Source organism: Apteryx rowi, unplaced genomic scaffold, assembly GCF_003343035.1.
Source record: "Apteryx rowi isolate R43461 unplaced genomic scaffold, aptRow1 scaffold_385, whole genome shotgun sequence".
Taxonomy (NCBI): domain Eukaryota; kingdom Metazoa; phylum Chordata; class Aves; order Apterygiformes; family Apterygidae; genus Apteryx; species Apteryx rowi.
This window is the reverse complement of record NW_020450363.1, coordinates 619,425-645,199: the sequence shown is the minus strand read 5'-3', so window position 1 is coordinate 645,199 and position 25,775 is coordinate 619,425. Positions and strand designations below refer to the sequence as shown.

The window sequence follows — 25,775 nt, the reverse complement described above, 5'->3', positions numbered from 1 at the left end:
GTGAACATAATGAAAAGCACTGATCAACATTTTTCTAGAAAGTTTAAGCGCTTTTGAGGATTTCTAGGAGGTACTTGAAAAAGCTGTTCTTGAGGACGTCGCTTCTCTAATGTGTTTTTTGTCTTCTGTGTAAAAGAAAAATAGAGGAGGAGGTCACAGAACATAGTTTTTTGGACTTCTCTTTCCAGAGTCTAGTCTAGAGAGAAAAGTTTTGTATGAAACACTGAACTGATTTAGTAATTCAGGTTGATTTATACTGTATCTGTAAATTTATGCTGAACTTCTCATTCTGTAATGAAAGTTTGTCTTAAATTAAATAAATGTGAAAATAAGTGTAGGTTGTGGCTCTGATAATAAACGAAATATGTATTTCTCTTAATTTTGGAGATGATAAACAGTAATGCCCTGAGGACGTTATTTTCTTAGAAAACATTAAAGTAGTAAAAGCTATCATTTTTTGTTCCCTTAAGGATCTGAATCCCTAATTTGCAGTGATATAAATTGCAGATGGTACAGGGTGTGAAAGGATACTGGAAAGTAAAGAGGTCTCTGGCTGAAATAATCTAATTTCAGTATGTTAATGTCTCACATCATATTTAGAAATATGTACTCTGCTGGTTTTAGCTAGATGCACAGGATCAGGTAATAACACTGAAGAGTGAGGGCTGATCCGCCAGGACTGCAGTTTGCCGTGTAAATGGAGGGTTTGCTGGAGATGATGGGGACAGAGCTGGGCAGGCTTGTGTTTCAGCTTCTGGTACAGGAGCCGTTTGTACCAGTTCACAGGATTAACCATGCAGTGCTAAAATATTTACACAGAAGTCGCTGCATGGTCTCGGGTGACCAGTTGCCCCGTGCTGGGGTGTCATGTTGTAACTCGGACAGGACAGCTCCAGAGGCAGGCAGTGAGACACGACCTGCTGCTGGGCTTTTCTTTCTGTGTCTGAAGTGTGTGAGTATGAGCTGGTAGTGAACATGCTGCCTGAGTATCAGAAGCTTCTTTCCCTGTATATCTGCTTACAATTTTGTTTCCCGGTTCTTTGCTCTGGCTTTCCAACTTCTCGTGTGGAATTAAGCAGACCAGTGAGTCCTGGTGCTCAGTGCTCTGGCCAGTTGTTGGATCTCTGTGCTGTTCCTGCAGACTCTTTCTCCTTGCTCTCATTTGTCAGGATACCCTTGAATCTTAAAAGCAGCGTAGGGTAATACAGGTCCAATTCAAATATATGTGGCTTCCTTGTCTGCGGTATGTTAGCGCTGTATATTCAAAGAGACTTTACCTTAAACTGTTGAATTCTTGAATGCATCCCATGTCCTAGTGTCTAAACCTGTCTGCTAAGTTCATGGGTTGCTTCAGTAATATTTCCTTCTTTCACCTAAGGTCTCTGGCAGGGGTAGAGGACTGTTTACCAAAAGTGCTTGAACGTATTTTATAATTTATTCCAGTTTCTCCTGTTTACTAAAGTCCTTTTCAACAAAGTACAAAATCCTGGAAAAAAAAAAGGTTCCCTTATCTTTCCAATATTTTGTACTGTAATACTAGAATTTTTATTACAATACTTTGTATTTGCACATTGCAATGTCAGTTTAACACCAACGCCCCCTCCCAGCAGTTGTGGGGGTAAAAATCCACATTTTGAGAGCAGGAGTGTGATTTGACTATTCAGGAGACTCCTGCTTGCTAAGATTTTTCCAGTTTCCATGTTGTTTAGGCCTGATAACATAGGGGCAAAATGAGGTCCTCTTTAAAGTAGAGCAAGGATTTCTCTCCTTTATGGAAATGGAACAGAAGCTTTTTGTTTAGGATATGGAAGAAAGAACATGTTTGGGTTTTTTTCTTTTTAAGGAGGAAGTGTATGTTCATGCTGATCAGTATGCTTGCTTTCTCCTCTCTTTGTTATTCATGTGTCTCTAAGGTAGGAAGCCCTTTGAGACGGATAGGTGGAGCTTACCTTACATCTGCACACTGAGAACAGTCTTGAATCCTGGTTGTGACTTTGAGTACTAATGATTCATAAAAGATTCAACTCAAATGTCAAAAGGGATTGCAGGCTATTACTATGTAATTATTCTCCTATAGTGCTTACAATTGATGTATTTCAGTGGGGGAGAAACTTTTTTTATACAACTCAATTCTTTGGAGACATTTGGATACAAAATGTCTTTTTAATTTTAAAACTGCACTGCTTGTCTTGCTTCCTAAGCAATTTAAAATGCTACCTGTGGTTGTAATTGAACTAAATCTGTGGCTTCTAAGTTCATGTTTGTGTGCAAAAGCAGTTACGCTTGGCTATGGCATTAGCTGGTGTTTGCACGTTAATGATCACTTAAGAATTTTTGTGTTTCCAAAACACTTGTTTAAAAGTGGAGCAGTTTCAGATATAAATTTTCTATTATTCTTTCTGTGGAGCTTTAGTCTTCTGAAAATGTTCCAGGTAAAAATTTCTTAAAGTATGCTCTGTATTAAGTTGTATTGGCATTAAATTGGTGACTGAGAAGTTCCACTCAGGATTAGCAGTTGGGGCAGATGCTGTTTACTAACCATATATGATGATGGCTTCTAATAATGGCTTCTTTATAAGCATATTCGTCAGTTTTGTTGCTTCAACTTTGGTTTCTCAAATGCTAAGTCTCTGAGGTCTTGCCTTTGGTGTTGAGGTGCATGTTGTGTTTTAGTTATGAACTAACACTGTTTTCATTGTCCTTCTTCCTTCCCGCTGCTGCTGCTTTTGTGCACTTGCTTCTTCCTGGCCTGGATTTTTTTGTTTGCTGTTCTTCGTTCTTCAATTGTATGTGTGCACAGCATCATGGTGATATCAGAGACTCTCATGGACCATCAAGTAAGTGACTCCCCTTTCCTACAGTATGTTTGGACATATGTTCGCAATAGCTAACGTATCTTTTCAGGTAGGCCACTGGGCTAAGTATTAGGGTTTCTTCTGTGTTCTGATTGGGAAGCTGAAGTATAATGGAAATTAATTGTTGGAAAAGTATTTTACCTGGCAAACTATTCAGTAGCATCTAAATATTTCTTTCAGGCTTACTTTTTTTTTTTTTTTTTTTTTTTTTTGGGAAATTTTTTTTTTTTTTTTTTTTTTAGTGGGAAATGTTTATTTCTTGCCTCTTCCAGTCATGGTCATAAATATTTTAAATTACTCCTTTGCAATATAATATGATATGAATCTATTTATCAGTCTGAAATGGAATGTTTTGCCTTTTACTATGTTTTTTTGAGTGCCTAGCATGATGAGTCTCCAATCTGAGTTGGAACATTCAAATGTTACTGTAGTATAAATAATAAAGACCTGGGAAATAATGGTTCAGAAGCAATTTTATTTTTGAGCTAGTCTGTTTATAGTGCTGTATGGTTCATTTAATTTCAATAAATTTACATAATCAGAACTGTACAGGTGCATATACTGTAATACCCAAATAAGGATAGTCTCTGGTGCGATGATGGGGAAAACTTCTTTATATGTATGTGCATGAAGTCAAAGATCCCTTAGTGCTATTGGTTCTTGTCCTATAGTGTGGTGATGAGACTGGCAGAATAGCTTAGCCTCCAGTTGAGAAGAGTTTGTATATGTGGGAAAGGGGAAGGGGCAGGCACAAATTCGTTCCTGGGCTGTGCAGAAGCTGTGGTCTTAACGGTCCTTGTGGGCTGTCTGCTCAGCCTACATGCACTGGTTGGAGATTTAATTTTCTAAAGGGCACCTTTCAGTGAGGCATACTCTTAATGTTAAAAATCATAAAGAAAAAGTTAGTTAACACATTATTAACTACACTTCTGGTTTTCTAACTGCAATTCTTTCCATCGTCATACTAACGTTATCTTTTTTCAGATTAATACAGGCATCTCCTTTCTGTTACAATAGCTATAGAGGACAAACTTATTTCAGCTATTTTTAATGCTGTTTTGCAAATATATCTCCAGGCTGCTGTTGGCCTCTTCTGTGAGTTGGTGGTACGGTTAATGGCATCTCCAGATTCACTTTCTGCTTGTGAGCCATAGATAGGAGGTACAAGAAATCTGCACAGGCTTTGACTGCAAAAAAGTTCACGATCTTTTACGGTAGACAACTATGCAATACAAATACTTAATCTGAAAAACTGGTATTTACTAGAGTGCACCCATATGTGCCCACAAACACACACACAGTTCCTGAAACCTCTTTTTTTCTCAAGTCCTGAAGTTGTTTTTCAAGTTTTTTGATGAAAGCTAAAGCTTAAAAAGTACTATACAGGCTCCTGGGAGGTGTTTGAAAACAGAGCTTTTAAAAGCTACCTGGAAGAAAAAAAAAGGCAAATAATACTTTAATTTTCCAACTTCTAGTTTTTCTGGTTTTTATCAAGTAGAGCTGATACTGCTAATTATAGACATTCAAAAATAATAAAAAATTGAATTATAATAAACCTATTTTTAATTCTGATGTCCTTGTACTATTTTCAAGAGCATAGGCACTTTGATTTTCTCATTATGGATATAAAAGAATTGGAAATTTGCCATTTCAGATTTTTTTCCATAGCTTCCTCTGATGACATAATAAATTGGCTGTGGAGACTCCAATTTGTGTTCCTTCTGATGCATGAATCTTACTGACAAACTATAAATTAGTAATTTGATGGCCAAAATGAGGGAATTGAACCAAGTATGTATTACCAACTCTAATAGTTCTGTTGGTATTGAAATATGCCCTACAAAGATTCAGAGAGAGGCTTTGATCTTATAATACTTCATGTTCCCTTTCCAAAATAACCTACTGCTCATTTTCAAGGAGATGGATGATATGGCTTTAAACCCATTCAGGTAAAGGAAGGGATGAACTGAGGTCTTCTGCATTTTGGATGAGTGCTCCAAAGCCTGAGCCAAAGGCTTAAAACAGAGCATCATTTTGTGTGAGAGGTTTGAAAGAAAGGAATGGTTGACAATGCTATTGTAGTTCTTGTTTTTTGGATACATTGAGTGTATGTCTACCAAATCAGTCTTAGGCTGAAAGGATGGCATGTGAAGCCTGGGAAGAATTAGGTGTGAGAAGTTTCCCAGGAACCTAAAAGTCCTCTTTTGGATATGTATGTCACACAGATCTACTGATCTGATCAAGCAGCTGAGAACTAACTCGTTATGAAGTGTGAATGCTTTGAAGATAAGTCAGAAACTGAGTAATGTTTTTGAAGCTTACAGCTTTTGTTTTGTGTGGCAAAATCTCACTACAAGTACCTGTGGACACCTGAGTCCAAAACTAAACTTCAGTTTGGTGTTTTGGGCAAATGAGAAGTAAAATGTGTCTGACTAGGATCCTCATTTAGTCATTGATGCTGACTTTTATTTTACAAGTAAGCAAGGCCAGAAGAGTAAATGACCATTGCTCACTTTCAGTATCACTGCTGGCTTTTTTCTGTTGAATATACTGAAATTCAAAGGGTAAAATCATTCCTTGTTAATGAATTTGAAAGTAGCTATGAGACCATCAAACATTGTCAGTGAATGGATGATCTGAGTATGTATTATAAATTCAGAGAGAGTTCTTAAAATCAGCAGCCAAGGAGCTTCTCCAAATTGTTGTATTATCTATTAATACATAATAATTAAACCCACTGTCTGAAAAAGATCCTCTTCCAAGTGGTGGGTATTTAATTTAATGGCATCTTGAAAACTCAAGTTTATTAACTCAGGTTTATTAGTAGTATAATTCCCCCCTTCCAAACACTTGTTCCTTTTGCATTGAAATTGCTTTCATGTTTCTGGCCATCAGACTTTTGAGGTTCCAGAGCTCCTGCCATCAGATGCTTAAGGCATATCTGTACAGAGAGGTCCAACCACTGAAGGTCCTGCTGATTTACAGTTGTGATTACACAAGCACATATAAAAATCAGGTCATTAGATTTTTGCAGAAAGAAGATGAAAGTTCATTAGTAATGTTGTTCACTGCCCCCTGCTCAAACTAACAGAGGTATGATGTGTCTTTCCTTGTCTTCCCCCTCATCCCAAAGCAACTGTCTCTGAGCATCAGGATGAGGCATTCTGAAGTAGGGGGACGATTCCTTCCTGGTAGCTGCTGCAGTATATATGGACATGTATGTTCTTAACGGATTTATTTCAATTTGTTTAGCACTTCTATAATGCTGTCTTAAAAGAAAATTCTAAAACTTCCCTGTTAATCTTCCTTCAGCTTTACAGGTTGATTTCTTTGAAAAGCCCACTTGATTTAAGAAGTTCATCTTAAACCCCCAAGCATGCAAAGTGCTTGCCACAAAATATTCTATATTAGGGGATATGTAAACTGTGTTTTGTAGGAAAGGAGTCTTTTTAGACTAACAGAGCACAAATTTAATAGTGACCTTGAAGACTGCAACCATATGGGTGTTGGTGAGTTACCAGTCACCGAGTGTAGTTCGTGGTTTTGTACAACCTATGTGTGAAGAGCTTGTTTACACCCTAAACTGTGAGTACTGAGAATTGATCTCTAAAGCTGAACCTCCCCTCCCCCCGTAACTTCCAAAGTATAAATGTAGAAAAAATGTTAGCAACTCTGCATGCTCATAAATGAGCCTTCTGCAAAGATCACTTGAAAATGTGTGGTTAATGACCTTAATGATTGATGATTATACCTTGCCGCAAGTGGGTGTCGGAGTGGGGAGGCAGTGTGGTGGGAGCAGGCAGGATCCTCCTCCTGCGCAGCCTTCCCAAAGCCGTTTTCAGCAAGCTGACTGAAAGTGGGTGCTGTTTCGGTGCATCCTACTTTTCAGGAAGAAGTGAGTAGAGCTCACTGCCTTTGCTGGGGTCCGCTTTGTGCCAGTCTGTGAAGCAGCTGTCTCCAGTGGCTGTTTAGCTTTGGTTTCTGACACCTGACCCTTTCTAGGGCAGGCCATCCCCAGACTTAAGTGACATGACCCTCTGGTCCCCTTGCTTGTAGCTGAAGGAAACTTAACAGTTAGTTTGGTACCACAAAAAGAGCAAAGACAGTCACTACTTGGAAATATTGGCCTCTGGCACTGACAGTTTTTGAAGTCTGAAAAATACCTTATTTGAATTCTCGTCTTGTCCTGACTAGTAAAATGAGCTCTTTGCCCTGCTTCTCTATCTCCTCACTTAGCTTTCCTGAGCAGCACTCTGCATAGGGTGTAGTTTGTCTGGAGCAGAGCTTTAGATGATTTATCTGATGGGGAAAAATGGTACAGGTGGGTATCCCATCATCCTTGCATTCCTCATACTGCCTCATGTTTATTCCAGGCTTTGCTGGAAAAAATCTGTTTCAGTTACTATAAAAATACCAGTAATAAAATGAAGAAGTAGGTATCTGTATTTTGAAAGATTTTGTCTAGAAAATCAAATTTTTTTTTGACTAGTTCTTTGTGGAATTATTAAAACTAATTGAGAAAAGCTTGGGATATCTTACAGCAAGAGCCATAATGTCATAAGTTACAATCTTTTAGGCAAGTTATTAATAGTCATCTCATGTTTACCCCTCTGATGGCTTTTCGTCAATGTGTCTGTTTCCACAGGACAAATGTTGGTGAGTCAGTCATTGTTCTGTTATTCAAAAATTGCTTAGTTTTGTTGTGTGCAGCCTAAGGAAACATACAGGCACCATAGGCAGGATGGCTGCTTGGATAGTCTTACAAATAGCTGTAGGAGGTCAAACAATTCTTCTTCAGACTAGTAAGGTTCATGAATGGTAACTCTTCTGCTTTAAACTTTTCCCTTGACAGAGTCTCTCCGTGCTCCTTATTAGTAGGACAAATATATCCACATATGTCCCGAGAAACACATTCATCATAGCTTTCTGGGGTAGGGGAGTGGCACGGCTGCATCTGGCAAGCTGTCTCCTGGGAAGGCTGGTCTTGTGGCTAGTGAAACCAAGAACTGTCACACAATGAAGAAGGCAGGATTTCTGAAGTTACACGGCAACTGAGTGCTTTCTCTGCATTCAGTAGCAGCCTGTAGCTTTCCTACCTCCACTAGTCCTTGTCTCCATTTTCTGCCTCGAGTCTTAGAACAGTCTTGCAGACTCCTTTCTCCCTTCTCTTCCCAAGCAAATCTCTGGTTAGAAATCTTTATTTTCTAAAAAGAAGGGTTTCACAAGACAGCATTTGAATACCAGTTTCATAAATAGCAGTGAAATTATTAATAGAAATACATACACAAGCAAATAGTATTATTGAGTGAGCATCCATTTTGTATTTCAGCAGTGGTAACAAACAGTGATGAATCACACCTTTTAACCCCAGGAAAGATGAGCCAGCGCCAGGGGAAAGAAGCCTATTTTACTCCAACCAAAGAGCAACTCCAGCCGTCTCTCAGCCCCGGAACAGTTCACAGCCATGGTAAGAAATTGTTATTTTTTACAGAGGATTTGAGGAACTTCAATGCTGATGTTAATTACCTATTGCAAATGTTGGTTCAGAAGCAGTGTTTCACAATAGAGATGTAAGGAAGAAAGTGCATTGAAATATTGCGTGTAATTCTTTGTATTCTTATGCTCTAATCAGAAACAGAAAAATTGTGATACAAGGTACACTAGTTTAAACTATGGTATGACTTGTGGAAAAACAGTCCACGTGATGGTGAATAACATTATGCATGTGTAATCCTGTAATTGATGATCACATTAGTGTCTCAGGTATTTTGAATTGTGTCTTTATGCAAAAGTGTTATGACACACCTCCTAAGCCTGGAAGTAAAGATTATTTAACAATCGCTTCTATTGAAAGACACTTCTCTTTTGGAAAGAAAAACAAAAGTCTCAGCCCTGCTCTGTGCCAGCCTTCAAACAGTCCTCTGCCTTGTTAAACTCACCAGAAACAAACTCTCAGCGGATTAATGTGAACTGATTGGATCCAAAATGAACTTGAGCAACAGAAATGAAACTTGTTAGTAAACCTGACATGTCAATAGCTTTTAAAAGACAAAAAAAAGAGAGAAAGGCAAGCCAGAGTTTCTTTCCCTGAAATTCTGTACTTGCCATTGCGACTGCTTGTAGTGTCTTATAGGCTAGGGTATCATTATAAATGTTTCTGTCACGGCATATGCAGTCCTTAATGAAACCTTTTGGGGTCTTTATTAATATTCTCTCTCCTTTTACTATTGGCAGCCATGCTAGTCATCTGCACTTCCTTTGGTTCTCGAGATGAGTAGTGTTCCTGAGATTTTTTTCGTACAAGCCTCCCTAAACTACAGCATGCTTTGTCAAAGCAATGATGGCAGTCTGTCATAGTAATAATGGCAGTCTCACAGGTGTCAACTGAATTATTTTGCTGTTTTCCCATTCACTGCAGGTCAAATAAAAAAAAATCTGGCGCTGGAGACTGTTGTTACGTATGTTGAATTTGGTAGTCTTTTAGCATGTTTTAAGGATTATTACGGTAATATTTTCTGTGCTACCCACAGCTAGTTCTGAGATACTTTCTAAAAGCTGCTGTTATCTCACTAGAACAGCAGCATGAAGTTCTCTGGCTTGTGTTGTGCTTAGTGTGGAAATAATTTCTGTAGAATTTACATATTTAACTTGTGTGTAATTCTTATTACATCATTCAAAGAATTTTTGGTTATTCTCTCGGCATACTGCATTGTATCCCTTGCTTAATAAATAATGTATTATAAGTGTGTTCAAATATTTTAATAAATGCTTCCTTTCAGTGTTGCTATTCTCACTAATTTATAGATACAATTGAACTGTGGTGCTTTTTTAAGGGCTTTAACTCATATGAAAAACAGTAAAACAGGCTTGAAAAGCATTAATAGTCTTGATTGTGCTATGTCGATCTCCTTGCAGCTACTAAGTCTTCTCTCCCAGTTTTTTCCTCTGATTATTTCAGGGCTTTTATAAATGATTGGAAGCTGATTAAATGTATCTGTGCCCTGTTTAGCATCAGTCGTTACTATGTCTTTGTCTTCCAGCAGGGCTACTAGGAATGAGGCTGTAGTTGCATGATACAGGGAATTTGGCTTGCAGACAATTTCATTAGTGAAAAGGTAAAAAATGGGCTAGGCCTCAGCAGCCTTTCATTACTGACTTCTAGCCATCTACAGCTTGGAAGGCGTAGGTTTGACTTTTATGGAGATGATTGACCCACATTTAGAAGTTACGTGGTTATTCTGTGGTGGTTATTCTGCAATGGTTATTCATGCAGGGGAATTAGTACTGATGAAAATGTGAGCAAATTATGTAGGAAAAATATGCTGTGCAAGCCTGAGAAATAGGAAGTAGAACAAATGTAGCTGCACAGTTTGAAGCGATGGAGTACCTGAGTGTGACTGTTGTAACTACAAACATCCTTCTCATGAAAGAACTGGCAAAGGTATTTACAAGATGCCTGCAGTGTTGTATGAAGAGGACAAGCAGAAATGTATGAAATGTTAAGATATAGCATTTAAAGGTATTTACTATGAACTAAACAGAGATGGTTTCAGTTACTGGCACCTGAGTGCACCCTTTGGAGATGGTAGCATAAGTAAACAACTAAAAAGCATGTTAGGCACAGGATAAAAGAGAACAGAACGGAGAAATGTATCATACAGTCTGCAAGGAACTGATTAATTGTATATAAAGGGGAACTGTGACTTGGGTGCTTTGGCTTTTGTCACTGGGCAGTCGAATCCTGTTGCATGTTATTTGGTCACCACTAAGTTATACTTCCAACTTCCTGTTATTGCCTGAATAAAAGAGCTTGCATGGCAAACACAGTATAGAACTTGTGTTTTATTGTTTATTTGTTAAAAATAGATGAGTTGGAATGAAATGGTTCCTGTGAAGAGCCAGTCTCTGGAGCAACCAGTGTTAATCCTCATGTTAGTGGGTAATGCTCAACCCTGGCACAAGTGGGTGAACACCACATCTGCTGGGGTCATTGGATGGCCAGCTACAGTCAGTGGGAGAGGCAAGCGCCAGTGTCACTTAGAGCTTTTACTGGGGCAAGCTTGGTTCGTGCCCTCTGCTTGTGTTTTAAGAAAAACTCTAATGGCTAATATGACAAATACGATTAAGAGTAAATGAGAACTTGAGTCTTAATGTGTGGGAGTGGAGGTAAACATTTAAGAATCGCTTTATGCTCTTGGCTTCCTGTTTGGAAGGAAGGGTAAACTGTGTGACAAGTGTGACTGTGAAGTTGTAAGTGAGATGTGCTTAATGATTTTAAGCCTTTCTGTGTACTATTGGGTTTTAGTTTTTGTGAAACATGGCTCTGGATTTCAAAAAGCTTCTATTTTCCTGTGCTTGGTTTCTTAGTTTAAAACAGATGACTTCTTCCTTCCTCATTTCTTTCATTCATGTTCATAGTGAGCAATCAGCTTAACCTAGGAACCTGGGTGTTTTTTTTGTTTTGTTTTATTTTTGAAAGGTTTATATTTGAAGTATAGTTAAGCTGGTGTGCTAGATAATGAAAATTTGTGTGCATGATCTGGTTTATGATACATGTAGTAGGAAACTGAAGCAGTTCCTCTTTAAAAATTTGTACCTGTAAAAGTGTGGATAAATGCAGTGCTCTAAATGCCTCCAAGGGTTTTCTCTTAAATTAAGAAAACATTACAAACTGTCAGTTTTGACTTAGCAATGTTCAGAAGATTTAAGTATTCGTCCCTTTGGAAGGAGCGAAGGAGAAAATATGTAACTTTCTCTGTAAAGATTCCTTGCTTTAGCTATGACTTTTGCATGCATTACTTTAGAATGGAATTTAATATGTTATCTAGGCTAAAGATAGCTGTCTTCTTTTTGGAATCCCATACATATCTGTTTTACTAACGCAGAATACAGCTTAATTTGACAGCATTATATAGTGATTGTTCAGCAAAAGTGTGTTGATTATTCGGCAAAAGTGTATTTCTAGCATTGTTTTGTACAAGCTTTGCATGAAGAAATTGCACCATCTCAGTTTAGATAGTACTTTTAAGGTTCTTGAGGGTATGCTCTGCTTTATTCTGAGGCTGAAGACTAGCTTATCTTCCGTGCTGCAGTACTGGCCTTTAAAGGTACAGAGTACATTTTGAGACTCACTTCCATGGAAACCTTCAGCTAGGTTATTTGACAGAAATGCGTTAGAAAAACTGGTGGTGGGGATTGCTATGCTTGCATGATCTCACCAGTTTACATAGAAACTTCAGAGTTAGCGTTAAAAGGTTAACTCAGCAATATAAAACTTTGGTTCTGAGATGGATTTATAATCTTAATTATTGTGGATTTAATGCATTTCTGACTTTCCCATCTAGTAGTTAACTGCTGTGTCAGAATAAGCCAGTCCTGACCATAACGTGTTATACAATGTGTTCCATAAAACAAGTGTATTGAGGCTGCAGGTGTCAGTGGCTTTAAGCTGGAGAAAATCCAAGTGCCATCCAGTGCAAACACTGAGACACTCAGATGTGATAAGGTTTGAGAGACATCAAAACAAACAAGAAACCTAGCCTTTTGCATCCACAGGATGCAAGAAAGGATTTACAGGCGCAAAGTTGATTTAACTACACAGTCTTTTACATTCTGTATGGTACCACCATTTCCAGACAGCCAGCAATACAAATTTTCATGGAGGCTCTAAGCTCAGCTTCACAAAGCAAAGCATTCTGGTTATGGCGCTTCTCAGCATCATAACTCTGTAAAAGGGGCCCAGAGTAGCTTCGCGCTGAGTTGATCTTGAGAACATTTACCAGTTTTCCTCACTTTTCATTGTATATGTTTAAGAATGCAGTTTCTAGACTCTTTCATTCAACAGCACACTTGGACAGTGAGAAAGATTTGACGGGAACGTTCAAGATGGTCAAACTTTCTCAAGGAAATTTTTCTTTTCACATACAGTCATTATTGTAGCTCTTGAGTTCTTTGTTTTTAATTGTCCTTTCATAACATGTCAAATCAGAGTCCTGTCTCTAACTTGTCGGTGCTGTATATTAAATATGAACATTGCCTCCAATATGCTTTGTGTTCAAATCATTCTTGTTTTTCTTCAGTTTCCTGCTAGGCAATGAAATGTCCTTAATTCTGTGTGCCTTGAACATACTAAATGCTCATGCTGCTCTTTTACTAAATATTTTGTTTAGAATTGATAGATTTGATATTGGATCTAAAAAATTAAATGGTCTTTTTGATAGAGATTTTAATAGGATTTAGGAGCTAGCTTTTGCTGTAGAGCTTTGTTTACTTTTGTGGGATGGCTTGGTTTTAGGTTCTGTGCGAGCTAGCATGGTCTTCCTGACTTGCCAAGACAAAATTTTTTGTAAAATTGTAGTGTATCTAGATTTTAGGACTGCTAAAACAACCTTCAGTTCTAGCAGTGCTTAATTTAACATTGTTCAATTTATTTGTCAGTCTGGCTCATTTTTTGTGTGTGTGTTTAATTGAAAATGTTACTAAATTTTGGTAGGCAAACTACTAAACTTTTGATCAAGCTAATTTGTGTTTTTTTACTTTTTTAACCTACCATAAGTGCAACAAAAAGGAACCAGTGACAAAACTATTTTATTGTAGTTAAAAATAAACATGGGAAATACTGAGTCTAAGACTGCATTTTAAAAGGTTTGTGCAGACCTCTCTGTGTTAATGTAAGCTGTTTATGTTGTTATACAAATTATCTTTGGTAAATTGGATTCTTGTAAATCTTGTTAACTCAGACTTGCATCAGCATACCACTTTATTTCTGTTTAATAACATGGATTAATATAGAAATAGCAGTTACTTAAAATATAAGACTTCAAAAAAATTCAGAAGTCTCTTCAAAAAGTGTTTTAATATTTCCCAATTTATGAATTTCTATGCTGTTTAAAAATATTTCAAAATTTTTACTAAAACACCGTTGATGCTTAAATAATAAAGTGTGCTTGCAGTAAAGAGAGAAATAATAATAATAATACTGAAAATTCTGTAATAGGTTATTTGAAAAGGTCTGGGCTGTTTTGTTTTGTTATAAAGTATATGTGATGAAATGTTTTTCTAGTTTATAATTTTCTAGTAACTTTTATATATTGTTATTTGCTCAGGAGATGATCTCTGAGCTTATTTTTAAAGTGTGAGAAGATGAAATTCCATTTGAAGAAGAATGCAAAATTCCCAACATATTCATTATGGGAAGATTTTGCCATTTTAGGTTTCTGTGGATTTGAATGGGGACTTGATTTACAGATAAGATTCATGAGAATATCATCTAGACTTAAACAGGAACAAATAGCAGTGGTGCTTGTGCTGAAAATATTATAACGGACATATTAAAGCTGGCAACTCAGTAGATGATGCATTAAGCTTTTGGAGCTCTAGTTTCTGCATTTCATTATCTGTGCAGGCGAGCTTCCTGGCTCGTCAGCTTGATCCCATCACCCCTCTGAACGTAGAGATGTAGATGCGTTGAAAAAGTACATAGAATCTGGGGAAAGCTTATTAGGATGATAGAGGTTAAGGTGGAGATATTTGACCAGAGTGTAACGCTATCTTTGAGCTGAATTAACAACTTTGTGCTTTTGGGTGTTTTTTTTTTTTTTTTTTTCCCCTTTTCCTACCCTTCATTGCTATCACGCAGTCAGCTCCCTCTTACATTTGCCGTGGGGCATGTTTGCAAATAAATTGGTTCCGTTTGCCAAGTAGGAGGGAGAAGGAGATAACTCTGCTGTGTTTTAGGGTTTTGGCTGTTTTAGTATGTTAAACTGGCTTGCTGTGTGAATAGGTGAATTCAGTCAAATGAGGGTAAGCAGTAGAAATGCGTGCCCCAAAGGAGCTTGATATGAGAAACAGGATTTGCCCCTCCTCTCTGTATTTGTTACCTGAGTGAGAACCAGATAGATCTTAAAGATCATTTATAAGAAGTGGCTTAGATGCAGGGAATTAAGAAGGGAGACGGGCTGACAGTGGAGCAGAATTATAGATCTGCCAACAATGATAATATCCATGATGAACTGAAAGGAGGCTTTGGGAGGAAACACATTTTTGACCGTGTTGAGCTTACACTGAAGGCTGTTGCTCTGGAGTAAACATCTAAAAGATGCGCTAGGATTATAGTGGTTAGGATGCTGAATTTAGAGAGAAAATACAAATTTAATTGTTTTTATGTATGAGAGAAGGTGGAGAGAGAAAAAAGGGTGTTTTCAAGCATTAAGTCCTGAAGAACATTTGCTAGTTCCTGGAGGGATGAGCTGCCTTTGGAGCCATAATGACCAAGAAAACACAAAACTTGACCTTGTTGACTGCCTCTGGCAACAGACAGGGGATTATTGTAGATGTGTACAACTTGCAGCCTTTGAAACCATTTGTCACAGTTGTTAGCGGAGGCAGCACTTCTTGTTTGAGTAGGCAGCAGGAAGCGCGTGGAATTCCTGACACAGGAAACTCTGGACGCGTAGCATATATCGCCTCTCACCCAGCCCTTGGGCCAAGTAAAAGGAATTTGAGGACACTGGGGAAAGAGGGGTTATTGTGGCACAGAGAAAGGAAACTTGTGGCCCCATGTCAGTGAACCTGAAGCCGCCTTAAAGTATTAGCTGCTTGTTCTGAGATGGGCACTTTAGTTTGGTGCTTTTGGCCAGGTTTCCGTCAAAGAGGTTGAGAGTCCACTCATGGGTCTGCACAGGACGGAAGCTGGACTGGAGGGATCCTGTGTTGGAGCTAGAGAAAGGCATCCTCCGTGCCTGTAGTTATAAACGATGCATTTCTTTGCTTATAGAAGAGATTACAACTGTACTGTCAGAATATTCATTTTAAACCTGAACTTCCACTTTTCTTTTGACTACCATTTTGAAAGTGTTGATACTTCTTTTGGATAATGGTGTTTTGGCTTGGGGATGGTAAAATCTTGCCAACTGAACTGGTTCCAATTCAAGCTGTTTCCTGGGAATTTGGGTTATATCTAATTCCTTCTATTGATTTTGGTTTTCTCCTCATGTTTCCTCTGACTTCACTCTGTGTATCCAGACAGGCTTAATTGTGCAAGTAATATGAAGGTCATCTTTATAAAAGCTCTTTGTGCACTCTCCTGTTTCCCTCCACTGTATCTATTCTTCGAGTAGAGAAACTGAAGAATGACTAAATAACTGACTGTCCTGACACAGTAAAAGCAACTTTTTACCGAGTGTGTCATTCTTGTTGACTTCAGTGCATCCTTCCATAAACTGTCACACGGCCTCAGCGCTACAGAGGAAACTGCTGGAGGGGCTTGTTGAGGCTCTTTGACAAGCTCAGTTTTTAGACAATTCCACATTAACAGTAAATATTACTTCTGAAGTCAGCCTTCTTCATATAGAAGTATATTAGTGCATTAGTACGGCTAATGTTGTAGAAAAATGTTAGCACTTTGGTTTTCTACTGCCACATGGGAATTCTGTCTAAAAAAAATCTCCTCACAAGCCCTAATATTTGAGGGTCTTGGTGTTTCAGGCTATATTCTTGGGATGTGTTTTAATTTGTCTTAATTTGTCTTAATTTGTCTTTTATTATGGATATTCATTTTGTTATAGGATGCTGAGGAAGTATTATGTGATCTGCAGTATATAGAAACCACGTGGACTAGTTGTTTTTCAGGTAACTCTGGACTAAATAGCTGTTGTGTTGTTGTATGTGGATCCAGGGAACTGACCTCAGTGACACGGGTGGTCTCTCAGTTTTGTGATGGAGTGTGTTTCATGGAGGCAAAGCCCTGGTTCTGTAAAATGATACAACATTGGGGTAATAGCTTTCCTGACGTTTTTCTGAAATAGAATGTAAGGTTCTTTTCACAGTAAGCAAGGAAGGAGTTTGATCCCTAAATAATTTATTTTTTGAGCTTGTGTTGCCAAACTGAATTTCTAGTGAATGTTTTTAGGTCCTTTTGTGCATGGTTGATCTTCTGAAATTATATCTTGATGTACTGCTTTCTTCTTCTAATGTGTACTCTTGCACATTCTAATACAAGTCTTCTATGCATGTTTATTAAAACTAGCCATTTCTGAAATGCTACTCCACCCAGCATTTATGGCTTGATTAAATTACATGTACTACTTTCTGTTTCAGTTATAGCTTTGTGAAAGTATGGTACTGGGTTTAAAAGACATGGTACGGCTGATTACTGTGAAACTTCTCAAGCAAGTTCTTTCTCCTTGTAAACCTCTGCAAAGCTGTCCTGCTCGAATGTGAACTGTGACCTTGGGAATTTTACAAATGGTGTTGAGATCAAAACTGTTGAAACCCGAGTAGTGACCAAGCCTATTTACTTTGGGTGGGAGGAGTTGAGCAGCCGTGTTAGTGAGCTATGAGGTGTAGCCAAATACAGTCACCAGCAAGGCACTGAGAGCCTTGGTATTAATTCATAAGCCATCCTCAGATATGCATATGGAATTACTCCTCAGCCAAAGTCTGCTTGTCTTGCAAGTACTAGAGAACAGGAGAATATTGATGAAAGAAACTTGTCACTGTAAACTACGACACAACATGTAGCCCCTTTTTCAGATGTCTTTTTTGTGAATCAAATATTAGTGTCTAAAGGCAAGTATATCTTTAATAGTACTTTTTGATGAATGGGATAAAAAGGCTTTCAGGGTAGGTCCAGGTGCAAAATGTAGATGCTGGATAAAACCCATTTATAGGTAAGATAGTCTAGCAGTTTGCTTTTATCTGTTTTCTGCATACCAGGAAGAATGTGTGTATACTGCATATAGGTAATGTGAAATTATTTATGACCTTTTCATTTGTTGGACTGGGGGAGAATTATGTTAGGAAACATAGCATTTTTGAGATGTCAGGGCAAATTATTGTCAGAGACTTGAAGGGTGAGTCTAAAAAGCTTCTATTTCCTCAACTACACCAGCTTGTAGGGAGTTTGATTTAACAAGGTTTTTGGTTTCGCTTGTGCACCTATGGGGGCAGGGGAGAGGAATAGTTGTTTTTTTTTTTCTCCGCATAGGTAGATGTACTGTGAGTTGTATTCGTTATCGCATCAATATCAGTTTGTACAGTGTTGTGTTCATCATCTTTAAGAATTCTTTGTTTGTAGATTTTGGAAGTGTTTTTTTTTTTTTTTTTAATTCCTCAGTAGGGTAGTTCAGAGTGTGATTTGATTTGAGTTCAATTTCCATGCTCAGAATGAATACCTGTACAATTCAGAGAGGTCTTTTTTGATAAGCCTGTGCTTTTTTCATTTGTGAGTATTTTTCAGTTGGAAAATGTTTTCAAGTTAAAACCAGGCTTTGTCAAAAGCGTTCATGCACTGTTGGAATTGCATGTGTCTTCTGTTTGCCATTGTTTTGTGTGCTGAGATTTAAGTTTTGCCCCAGGCAATATCCTGAAAGAATGTCTTAAGCACTGGATTATGATTTGTTTCTCAGCTAGTATTTACTACTAAAGAAGCCCTGATTGAGTAGCTAATGTGGGACATACAGTCTGTCCTTTAGAAAATGTACACAATGGATACATTTTTCTATTTTAAAGAGAGGTTCAGCAAATTATGACTGAGAATGGATTATGTGTGTGTGTTTTGTTTTTTGGGTTTTTTTTTTGAGATATTTGAACTAAATATTCAGAGTCATTCTTTTTTCTTCCTCCTACTGACTTAGGTTTTATATAAAACAAAGAAACCAGAAAACTTTTTTCTCCCTTAAGTGGTGTAATTAGTCAAATGGCTGCTTTCGTTAGGTAGTTAACATCTGGTATGAAGAATCCTATTTTTCCACGTACAGGCACGCTGTGACATGCAGCTGAGACACATTTGTGAGTGCGGATATTTTCCATTGTGCATAGACTGTTCAACGTCTGCACAACTTCAGCAGTTGAACTTGGCTGTAGTGCTGTTTGTGCATACTTTGCAACTGCGTAAACATCCAAGCCATATATGTTAGTTCATTTCTTAAGTATATCAACTGTTAAGGCATTCTGAACTGATATCGTAAGAATAGAAGGCTTCCTGGGACTTTAGTCTAAAATTATTTAATTAGTGTTACTAATTTTCTTTTATCAGAAGATTGGCCCATTACGTCTGAATTTATTGGGGGGCAGGGAGAAAAAAGGATTTATATCCAGTATTTGGTGGCTACTGAGGTGCACCTTCCTGTTGTGATGGGCAGAATCTGCCCACTCTACCTGAAGTACCTGTGTATCTTTTTAGGAATCAAGCTTGTTGCAAGGACGAAAAGGATTTCTAAAAGCTTTGGGTGCTGAGTGTGTGTACTGATTCTCAAGAGCTGTAAGAAACTTCAGCCTAAAATCACAGCACAGAAGAGAGTGCTTATTTTTATTAACTGCTACAAATTTCTTTCACCATAACAGACTTTTAGTTATGTGCTGGTTCTCTCTCCAACAACATATACTATTTTGAAGTAATGAAGCAAATGAACGTATGTATACAAGTGTGAGCAGGCATTAATAAATCACAAGCTGTTGAAAAGGTGGAGAACTAATGAATTTTGCAGCTAAAGCATGTCATTAACTGTTTTAGCACTGCAGGTTTAAGTGAAATATGAAGAGGACTTGGTGGGGGGGAAGGAGATGAAGAATTAAGTTTAAATCAGAATCTTTTTTTTCCTCCTCTGTTCTGGTGACAGAGATATCTTTTCGCAAAAGAGACATTTAATGTGCCAGCAAGTCTGACTCTCCTATCTTGCTGCTGAGTTAAAGCAAAAGGCACTTCGTCAAAATACCTAGATAACAGCTTCCTTGATTGGGAGACAGCTTCAGCAAATGGAAGCGTGACTAACATTGTTATTATTGGAATTCTTAATTTTATATAACTGAAGATTTTAGTTTTGCTTCTAAATAGAGAAGGAACAGCAGGTTTTTAATCTGTATTCCCTTCCAGCTTGGCTACATGAACAATGTCAGGGGAACTGAGTGAGCATGAGAAACCTTCAAAATTATATTGTTTCTTCAAACCCCTGTATGTGCAGCCACTTTTCAGTAAAATGAGCATAACATGATAGAAGAGTATATTGTAAAAGAACCTAGTAGCCTGGTAGAATAACTCTTAGCAGTGGCTGCAGACCTGGATGGTGTGGTGGCTCGAGGCGATCCTCGAAGAAGGTGTCTGCGTGGTTGCTGCCGGAGTCTCTCTTTGGATCGTTTAACCCTGAGGATCTGGTGCAAGTACAAGATGCAGGAAATGTCCTGTGATAGCTGTATCAGGAGAGCATTCCTTGGCCACTTCATAAACTTAACTCTGAAGTAGTAGATAACAGAGCCATTCATTGGACTAAATAGCTTTGTAATGAGGGGATACAGTTATTTTTGTGTATATAGGGGAGTTTTTCCACTGGAGCTTTTTTCTGATTTTATTTAGAAAAAGTAAAATGCACATGCTGAAGAGATTTGGACCACTGTAGTTTTTGCTGTTTTATAGTCAAGAAGTTATACTGGAGAAGTGCATGGTACTGAATTTATATTTAAAAAAAGAAAAAAGTCTTATTCTCCATCCTTGCATCTCCTTCTCCCTGTCCCCCCCACCCTAGTCCATAATTTTTTCAGCTGTTATTTCTGTTCCTTCTGGGACATGCAAACAAGAATGGCCTTAGCTGAGACAAGTGACACAAAGTAACGGATAAATGGAGACAGGCCTGTATATATTGTATGCTCATCCAGTTATCTGTGCCACCCCTCAACATTTCTTCTCAGTGATATTTCAATTCTTGTACAAAAGAAACAAGATCAGGTACTGCATGTAATGATTTCTATTGATGGCTCATATTTGGGTATTTCAGTCACCTTGCCTTTTTCCTGCCCCCCCCCCCTTTTTTTTTTGCATATATTGGGACATTATTCTGTTAAAAGAGGTGGGAAGACATTTTAATGATTCATAGCATCATAGAAAAGAGCTACAATACTTCGTAATCAGAAAAAAAAATCAGTATTTTGTATGTCGTGTGTGTGTGTATATATATATATACACACACGCGCTGCACAGTTATAAACTTTCACAGAGGTTATAGAACGCTTTGGTCTGTTGTATTGTCCTTTGAGGCAATGTGAACTGAAATTACTTCACCACACATAGTATGGTTGTTTACATACGCAGCTGGAGTAAACAGTGTTATTTGAGGATTAATCAAATTCATGACACTGTTAAATTGATTTGAGGGATGTATTTCACTTTGTAAGAAGACAAGACATCTTGCATGGGGTGAGGGAGCACACTAATAAGTTTGTATTTTCAAGGCAATCCTTAGTGCCTTGTCTTTGTGCTTTCCAGCAAACGGGGTAACTTTTGAAACGTATTTTGTTAGAAGTATTGTGTGATGGGAAAATGGAATCAGCAGAGAAGCCCCAGGCAGGAAGGAAATGCCGCATATAGAAGCAGGTGGCCTTGCATGCTAGCTGTTAGGGCAAAGAAACGGCCCATCTTACAGGAGTAATGCAGGAGGGAGGATAGGGGGAAGCCTATATGACTTTATTCTTGTACTTATCAGCAAGAACAATTTGGATTATCTGATTCCTAGATTTGAAGCACAATTTACTGGGATTTTTAAAAAGTTCTAGACTGAACAGTTGATTCATTTATGTGCTTTGTTCATTGCATAAAGTATTTAAGGCATTAATAAAAAAAAAACACAGAAAAAACAACTCTTTTGTGGAGCTTATTATGTGCAACTCTTCCAGAGGTTACGCTGGTTTGCGTATATTAATTTGGCAGAGTCTTAGAGAAGAAAGAGCTATCACCTTATCTTTCTAATAAAAAATAAGAAATGAAGATATAGAAGCCTCAGCCATCAGTTAATGAAAACTAGCTATGTAAGTGCCTAAACAGGAAAGTTTAATACTGCTACAAAAAGCAGAATATTGGCTCCATTCTCAGGTTCTTATACTGTATTCTTAAGTAAGCAAGGTATCAAACAGGGAAGGCTCACTAGCTCTTGTGTTATTCTTTGTGCAATATATGTTTGGGAGTTGAAAGGCTAGCAGAAAGAGAAGTTTATTTAAGGAATCCTGAAATCCTAAATAAGAAGCTGTGTGCTTAGAAAGCAGAGGTGAACAGAACCCCAAGTGGAGCTGTACTGAGAAATGGGACCTGGCGTGTCTGCGGGAAAGAGAAGCCGGAACAAAAGCATTCCACTTTAAGGATTCTAATGGATTTGCTGAAAACAGTCTAGTGTTGCTTGGTTTGTTGCTGATTTGACAGCCTCTGTCTCTTCACTGCATTTTTCACGTGTGCCCTTCGTTTGTTTTTTTCCTTTTGTATCTTACTCATCAGAAAGTGAGGTAAAAGGCTGTTACTGCAACACGCTTGTTCCAGCCAACTAATGCTAACCAGCTTTCAGAGTGAACATAATCCTTACACAAACATCTTAACTCATGAAGGAAGAGGGGCCACTGCGACGTAGGTTTTCCTCATGTGCTGGGATTTCATCTGTGTTTTCCTCAAGACCTGATGGCCGAAAACTTGTCCGGAATGCTTCATTTGGAGGATATAATGAACTTTCTCCTGCTTTACCAGGTTTGTTTTGGTCTTGCTTTTCTTAATGTACAGAATTACCATAAAATTTCCACCTCAAACTCTTCAACTTGAATAAAAATAGTCCACTGAGATGTTCGCATCTCTACTGAGATGGTAGAAAGTGTTTACAGGAAATCAGGAAGAATATTACTTGCTTGCATTTAGATATAAGCTGTTTGTAGTGCCAAGAGTCATTGTAGATAGGCAGGTGAATAACTTAGCTTACACCACAGCAAATATCCGTTTAAAAGGGATTTGTGTATCTGGTGCTGACTGAGTAGTTTTGGTTGTTCTGTTTTGAGCTTTTGTGACTGAAGTTCTACGATGTGGTTTATAAAATGCCCCACTCCTCCATGCCCCAAAGACCTTGCTTTAAAATAGTAAGATACTGCATAAGGTTTTAATATGGCCATGACTACTGAAGAATCTGCATGCATGTCATCAGCGGTTTGACATAAAATGATGAAATAGAATGAGTTAAGGCTAAAAGCATAACCTTGCTAAACTCCCAGTGTAGCTCTGTAGTATAAGGAATTTAACACCAGGAAAGGGCTTGAATCTCCTTTTGGTCAGATTTATTGTCTCCTGAAAATCAGTACTGAGATAGTGAAGTGAATGTCGTTCTCCATAATATACAATTCTCATGCACAGACTTGAATTTCAGTAGTTTATTTCAGGAAACTTGGGTCCTTGAAAATGTGTTTCAAGGTCACCTCTTTCTGAAAAGGAACATTATAAAAACTGTGTATTCTTACCAGAATTATTCTGCATGTGTGGTTTGCCTTGTGCCTGCACGCATGCGTGGTTTGCTGCATCATTCCATGGAACCAGAATGCAGAAAAAAGAAACAAGTTTTCAATTTTTATTGTATGCTGTCCGCAGCATAGGTCACTGAATTTGTAAGTCCTAGACCATGGAAAAGAGCTGGAGTGCACAGTGTATGGGAGCTGCAGGTTGTGCTTCAGGAGCTCTCTGCATCACTGGCGTGTGCTGGCTTGCAGGATCACTGGAGCAGCAATTGCAACTACAGGCAGAGGGGGCAGTTGCTTGGGACACCAGGCTCTGTTAAACCTCATATTTTACCATATAACGTTTCCCTTCACTGTGCTTCTGGAACTGATTAGTCTTCTACCAAGAATCTGACACTGTGTTTTATTAAAGCTATTCAAGAAATAAGGATTTCAAGTGAAGCTTGAAAGTATGGAGCTGGCAGCTAGACAAAACCTCCTTGCCTTTAAAATAAATACATGTGATGCGGTAATTACTGAAACAAAAATGGATTAGTTTTTCCTATTTGGTTTCTTCTTACATGGGATTGTACATTAAAGCTGATCACTGTCTGTAAGTTGACAATGAATGATTTGTTTGAAATGAACAAATGGAAAAAAAAAATGGAAAAAAAGAAGTTAAACCCTATAACTAAAAGTTTGATCCCTTGGAATCTTTCATTTGTCTGAATAATTTAGACGATATGGTATGGCCTTTCAGTTTGTGCTGAGCAAGGAAGTCTTTTTGCTTGTCTAAAATATGCTTCTGTATAGTTATGGTGAGGAAATTCTGTGGTTACTATTAATTTATTTTATATAGTGTTTGCAAAGAAAACATTACTGTGAGAAAATACATAAAAGGCCTTTGTCTGCTTTTCTGTCGACCTCAGTTTTGAAATGATGGAAGAACCAAAATAGTTCGTATACAATTATATTGTTAAAATTGGTTGTCAACAAACTTTTGAAAATCAATTATTTGAAAGTGCTATTCTCTCCTGCGTTCAGATCTTAAAGATTTTTTTTTTACCCTGCCATGGTTATTTTATAACACTGGTATTTCTATCTTCTACTAAGTATAGCTGGTTGCAATTTTTGCAGAAGCATACAGTTTTTTAGCCCAATTATTTGGTCTTCAGAACTGTGCATTCACACCACTAATCAAATCAGTCTGTTCCTTGCCTTTCATTTCAAAGTCAGTAATGTTGTGGCTTGGCTTGGTATTTGTCATCTTTTCATTTCAGCATAGGTTCAGCATTGGTTGCTTGTTACTGGTTCCTATGTTTGTTGTTTTAAAAAAAAAAAAAAAAAAGCCTCCAGTAGATGGTAGTTTTTTCTTACCTTCTAGATAAAACAGGTTTGTTGGTACTAAGAAGTGATATGTTTTTTCTGATGCATTTTTCTCACTAAGATATCCTAACTACAGATGATATTTGCTGAGAGCTACAAACTCAGCCTTTGAGATGTAGATGTTGCCTGGTTGGTGGGTTGGTTTTTTCTCTTCTCTCAAGATTAGTTGAAGGGACAGATTGCAGGTGAAACTTAAAGAACAGTAACTAAGTTATCCTTCCCAACTGAACCTTCTTAACTTCTTAACAGTTTTGTTCTAAAATGTTGCTGTACCACATACTTCATACTAAGGACTCTGCTGCTTGAACGCTAATCTCATGGGCCTCTATTCATCCTTTTCTGAAGGCAATGTTTTGAAGGATTTCCTTTTTCAGTATTGGCAGGACGCTCCAGCTCGGTCTCAAAAGAAGCAGTGTTCAGTCTTGTTCCAACGACATCCTGCATGTACAAAGTTCTGGTTGTGCAAGTTATATGTGGTTATCAAACTTTCCTATCTGTCTGAAAGTTCATCACAAGTCTCCATTTAAATTTAAGTCTGAAAGTTTTAAGATGATTTGCTTAGTGCTCCCACTAGGAACACGGTGAGGGAATGTTTCCAATGGATTCTAAGATTGTATTATAAACTCCACTGGGTTTTGGAGCAGATTTCAGAGCACGTAAGGCCTGAGAGGCCTTCGGTCAGCTCTCTGATGGCCAAAAGCAGACTTGAGAGTAGCCTTGTTAGTCAACTGAAGTGTCCTGAGCGTGCAAGAATGGTACTTGGGAGGGTAAGATAAGGAGGAGCGTGCTGGGGAAAGTGTGCTGGGACACAGCAGTGCCCCACACGTGGTCGCTGACATCCAGAACTCCTTTCGCAGCTACAGCAGTGAAGCTTATGTTAAAAAAAACTCTGTAAATGCCTGAAACAAAACTGGGAGCTTGATCTGCAGCTCTGAAGATTGGGTTAAACTGCACTTGCTTGCATCCCCTCACTCTGTTAGGGCTGAAGATTGATCTCATGAATTTAGGTAGAATATGATCCACAAATCCAAGCGTGGTAATAGACAAGAAGTCACAGAAAAGGATTTCACCTTCAGCACTTGAATTTTTTCATTGAAATGCAAGCCAAGATTATCCTATTAAGGAGTTCCCAATTGAATTATAGGATTGAAAATGGTAAGAAAATTAAAATACTGAGCTGAAAACACTGATGAGAATCACAAAACATTGAGAATCTTGAAAAACGTTGTTTTTATTAGACACTGCCTCTAGCCTCTCATACCCTGACGCTGTCTGTGCTCCAGACAGTGACTTCAGCTACTTTTTGTG

General features: G+C 38.0%; 1 protein-coding gene across 9 annotated transcripts in view; it reads left to right on the top strand.

Annotated features, from left to right (window-relative positions):
* The window catches only part of OSBPL8 (oxysterol binding protein like 8), a 101,015-nt gene that overhangs the window by 37,917 nt on the left and 37,323 nt on the right, over nucleotides 1–25,775 (top strand). For 3 of the 9 annotated variants that reach the window (XM_026074298.1, XM_026074295.1, XM_026074297.1), the window contains 2 exons: nucleotides 2,801–2,837; nucleotides 8,185–8,322. In XM_026074298.1, the coding sequence (XP_025930083.1) occupies nucleotides 2,801–2,837; nucleotides 8,185–8,322 (175 nt within the window). Of the gene's footprint in view, nucleotides 1–2,800; nucleotides 2,838–6,055; nucleotides 6,073–8,184; nucleotides 8,323–22,110; nucleotides 22,354–25,775 lie in introns of those variants that run through there. The other 6 variants (XM_026074301.1, XM_026074302.1, XM_026074300.1 and 3 more) reach the window with 4 other exon arrangements.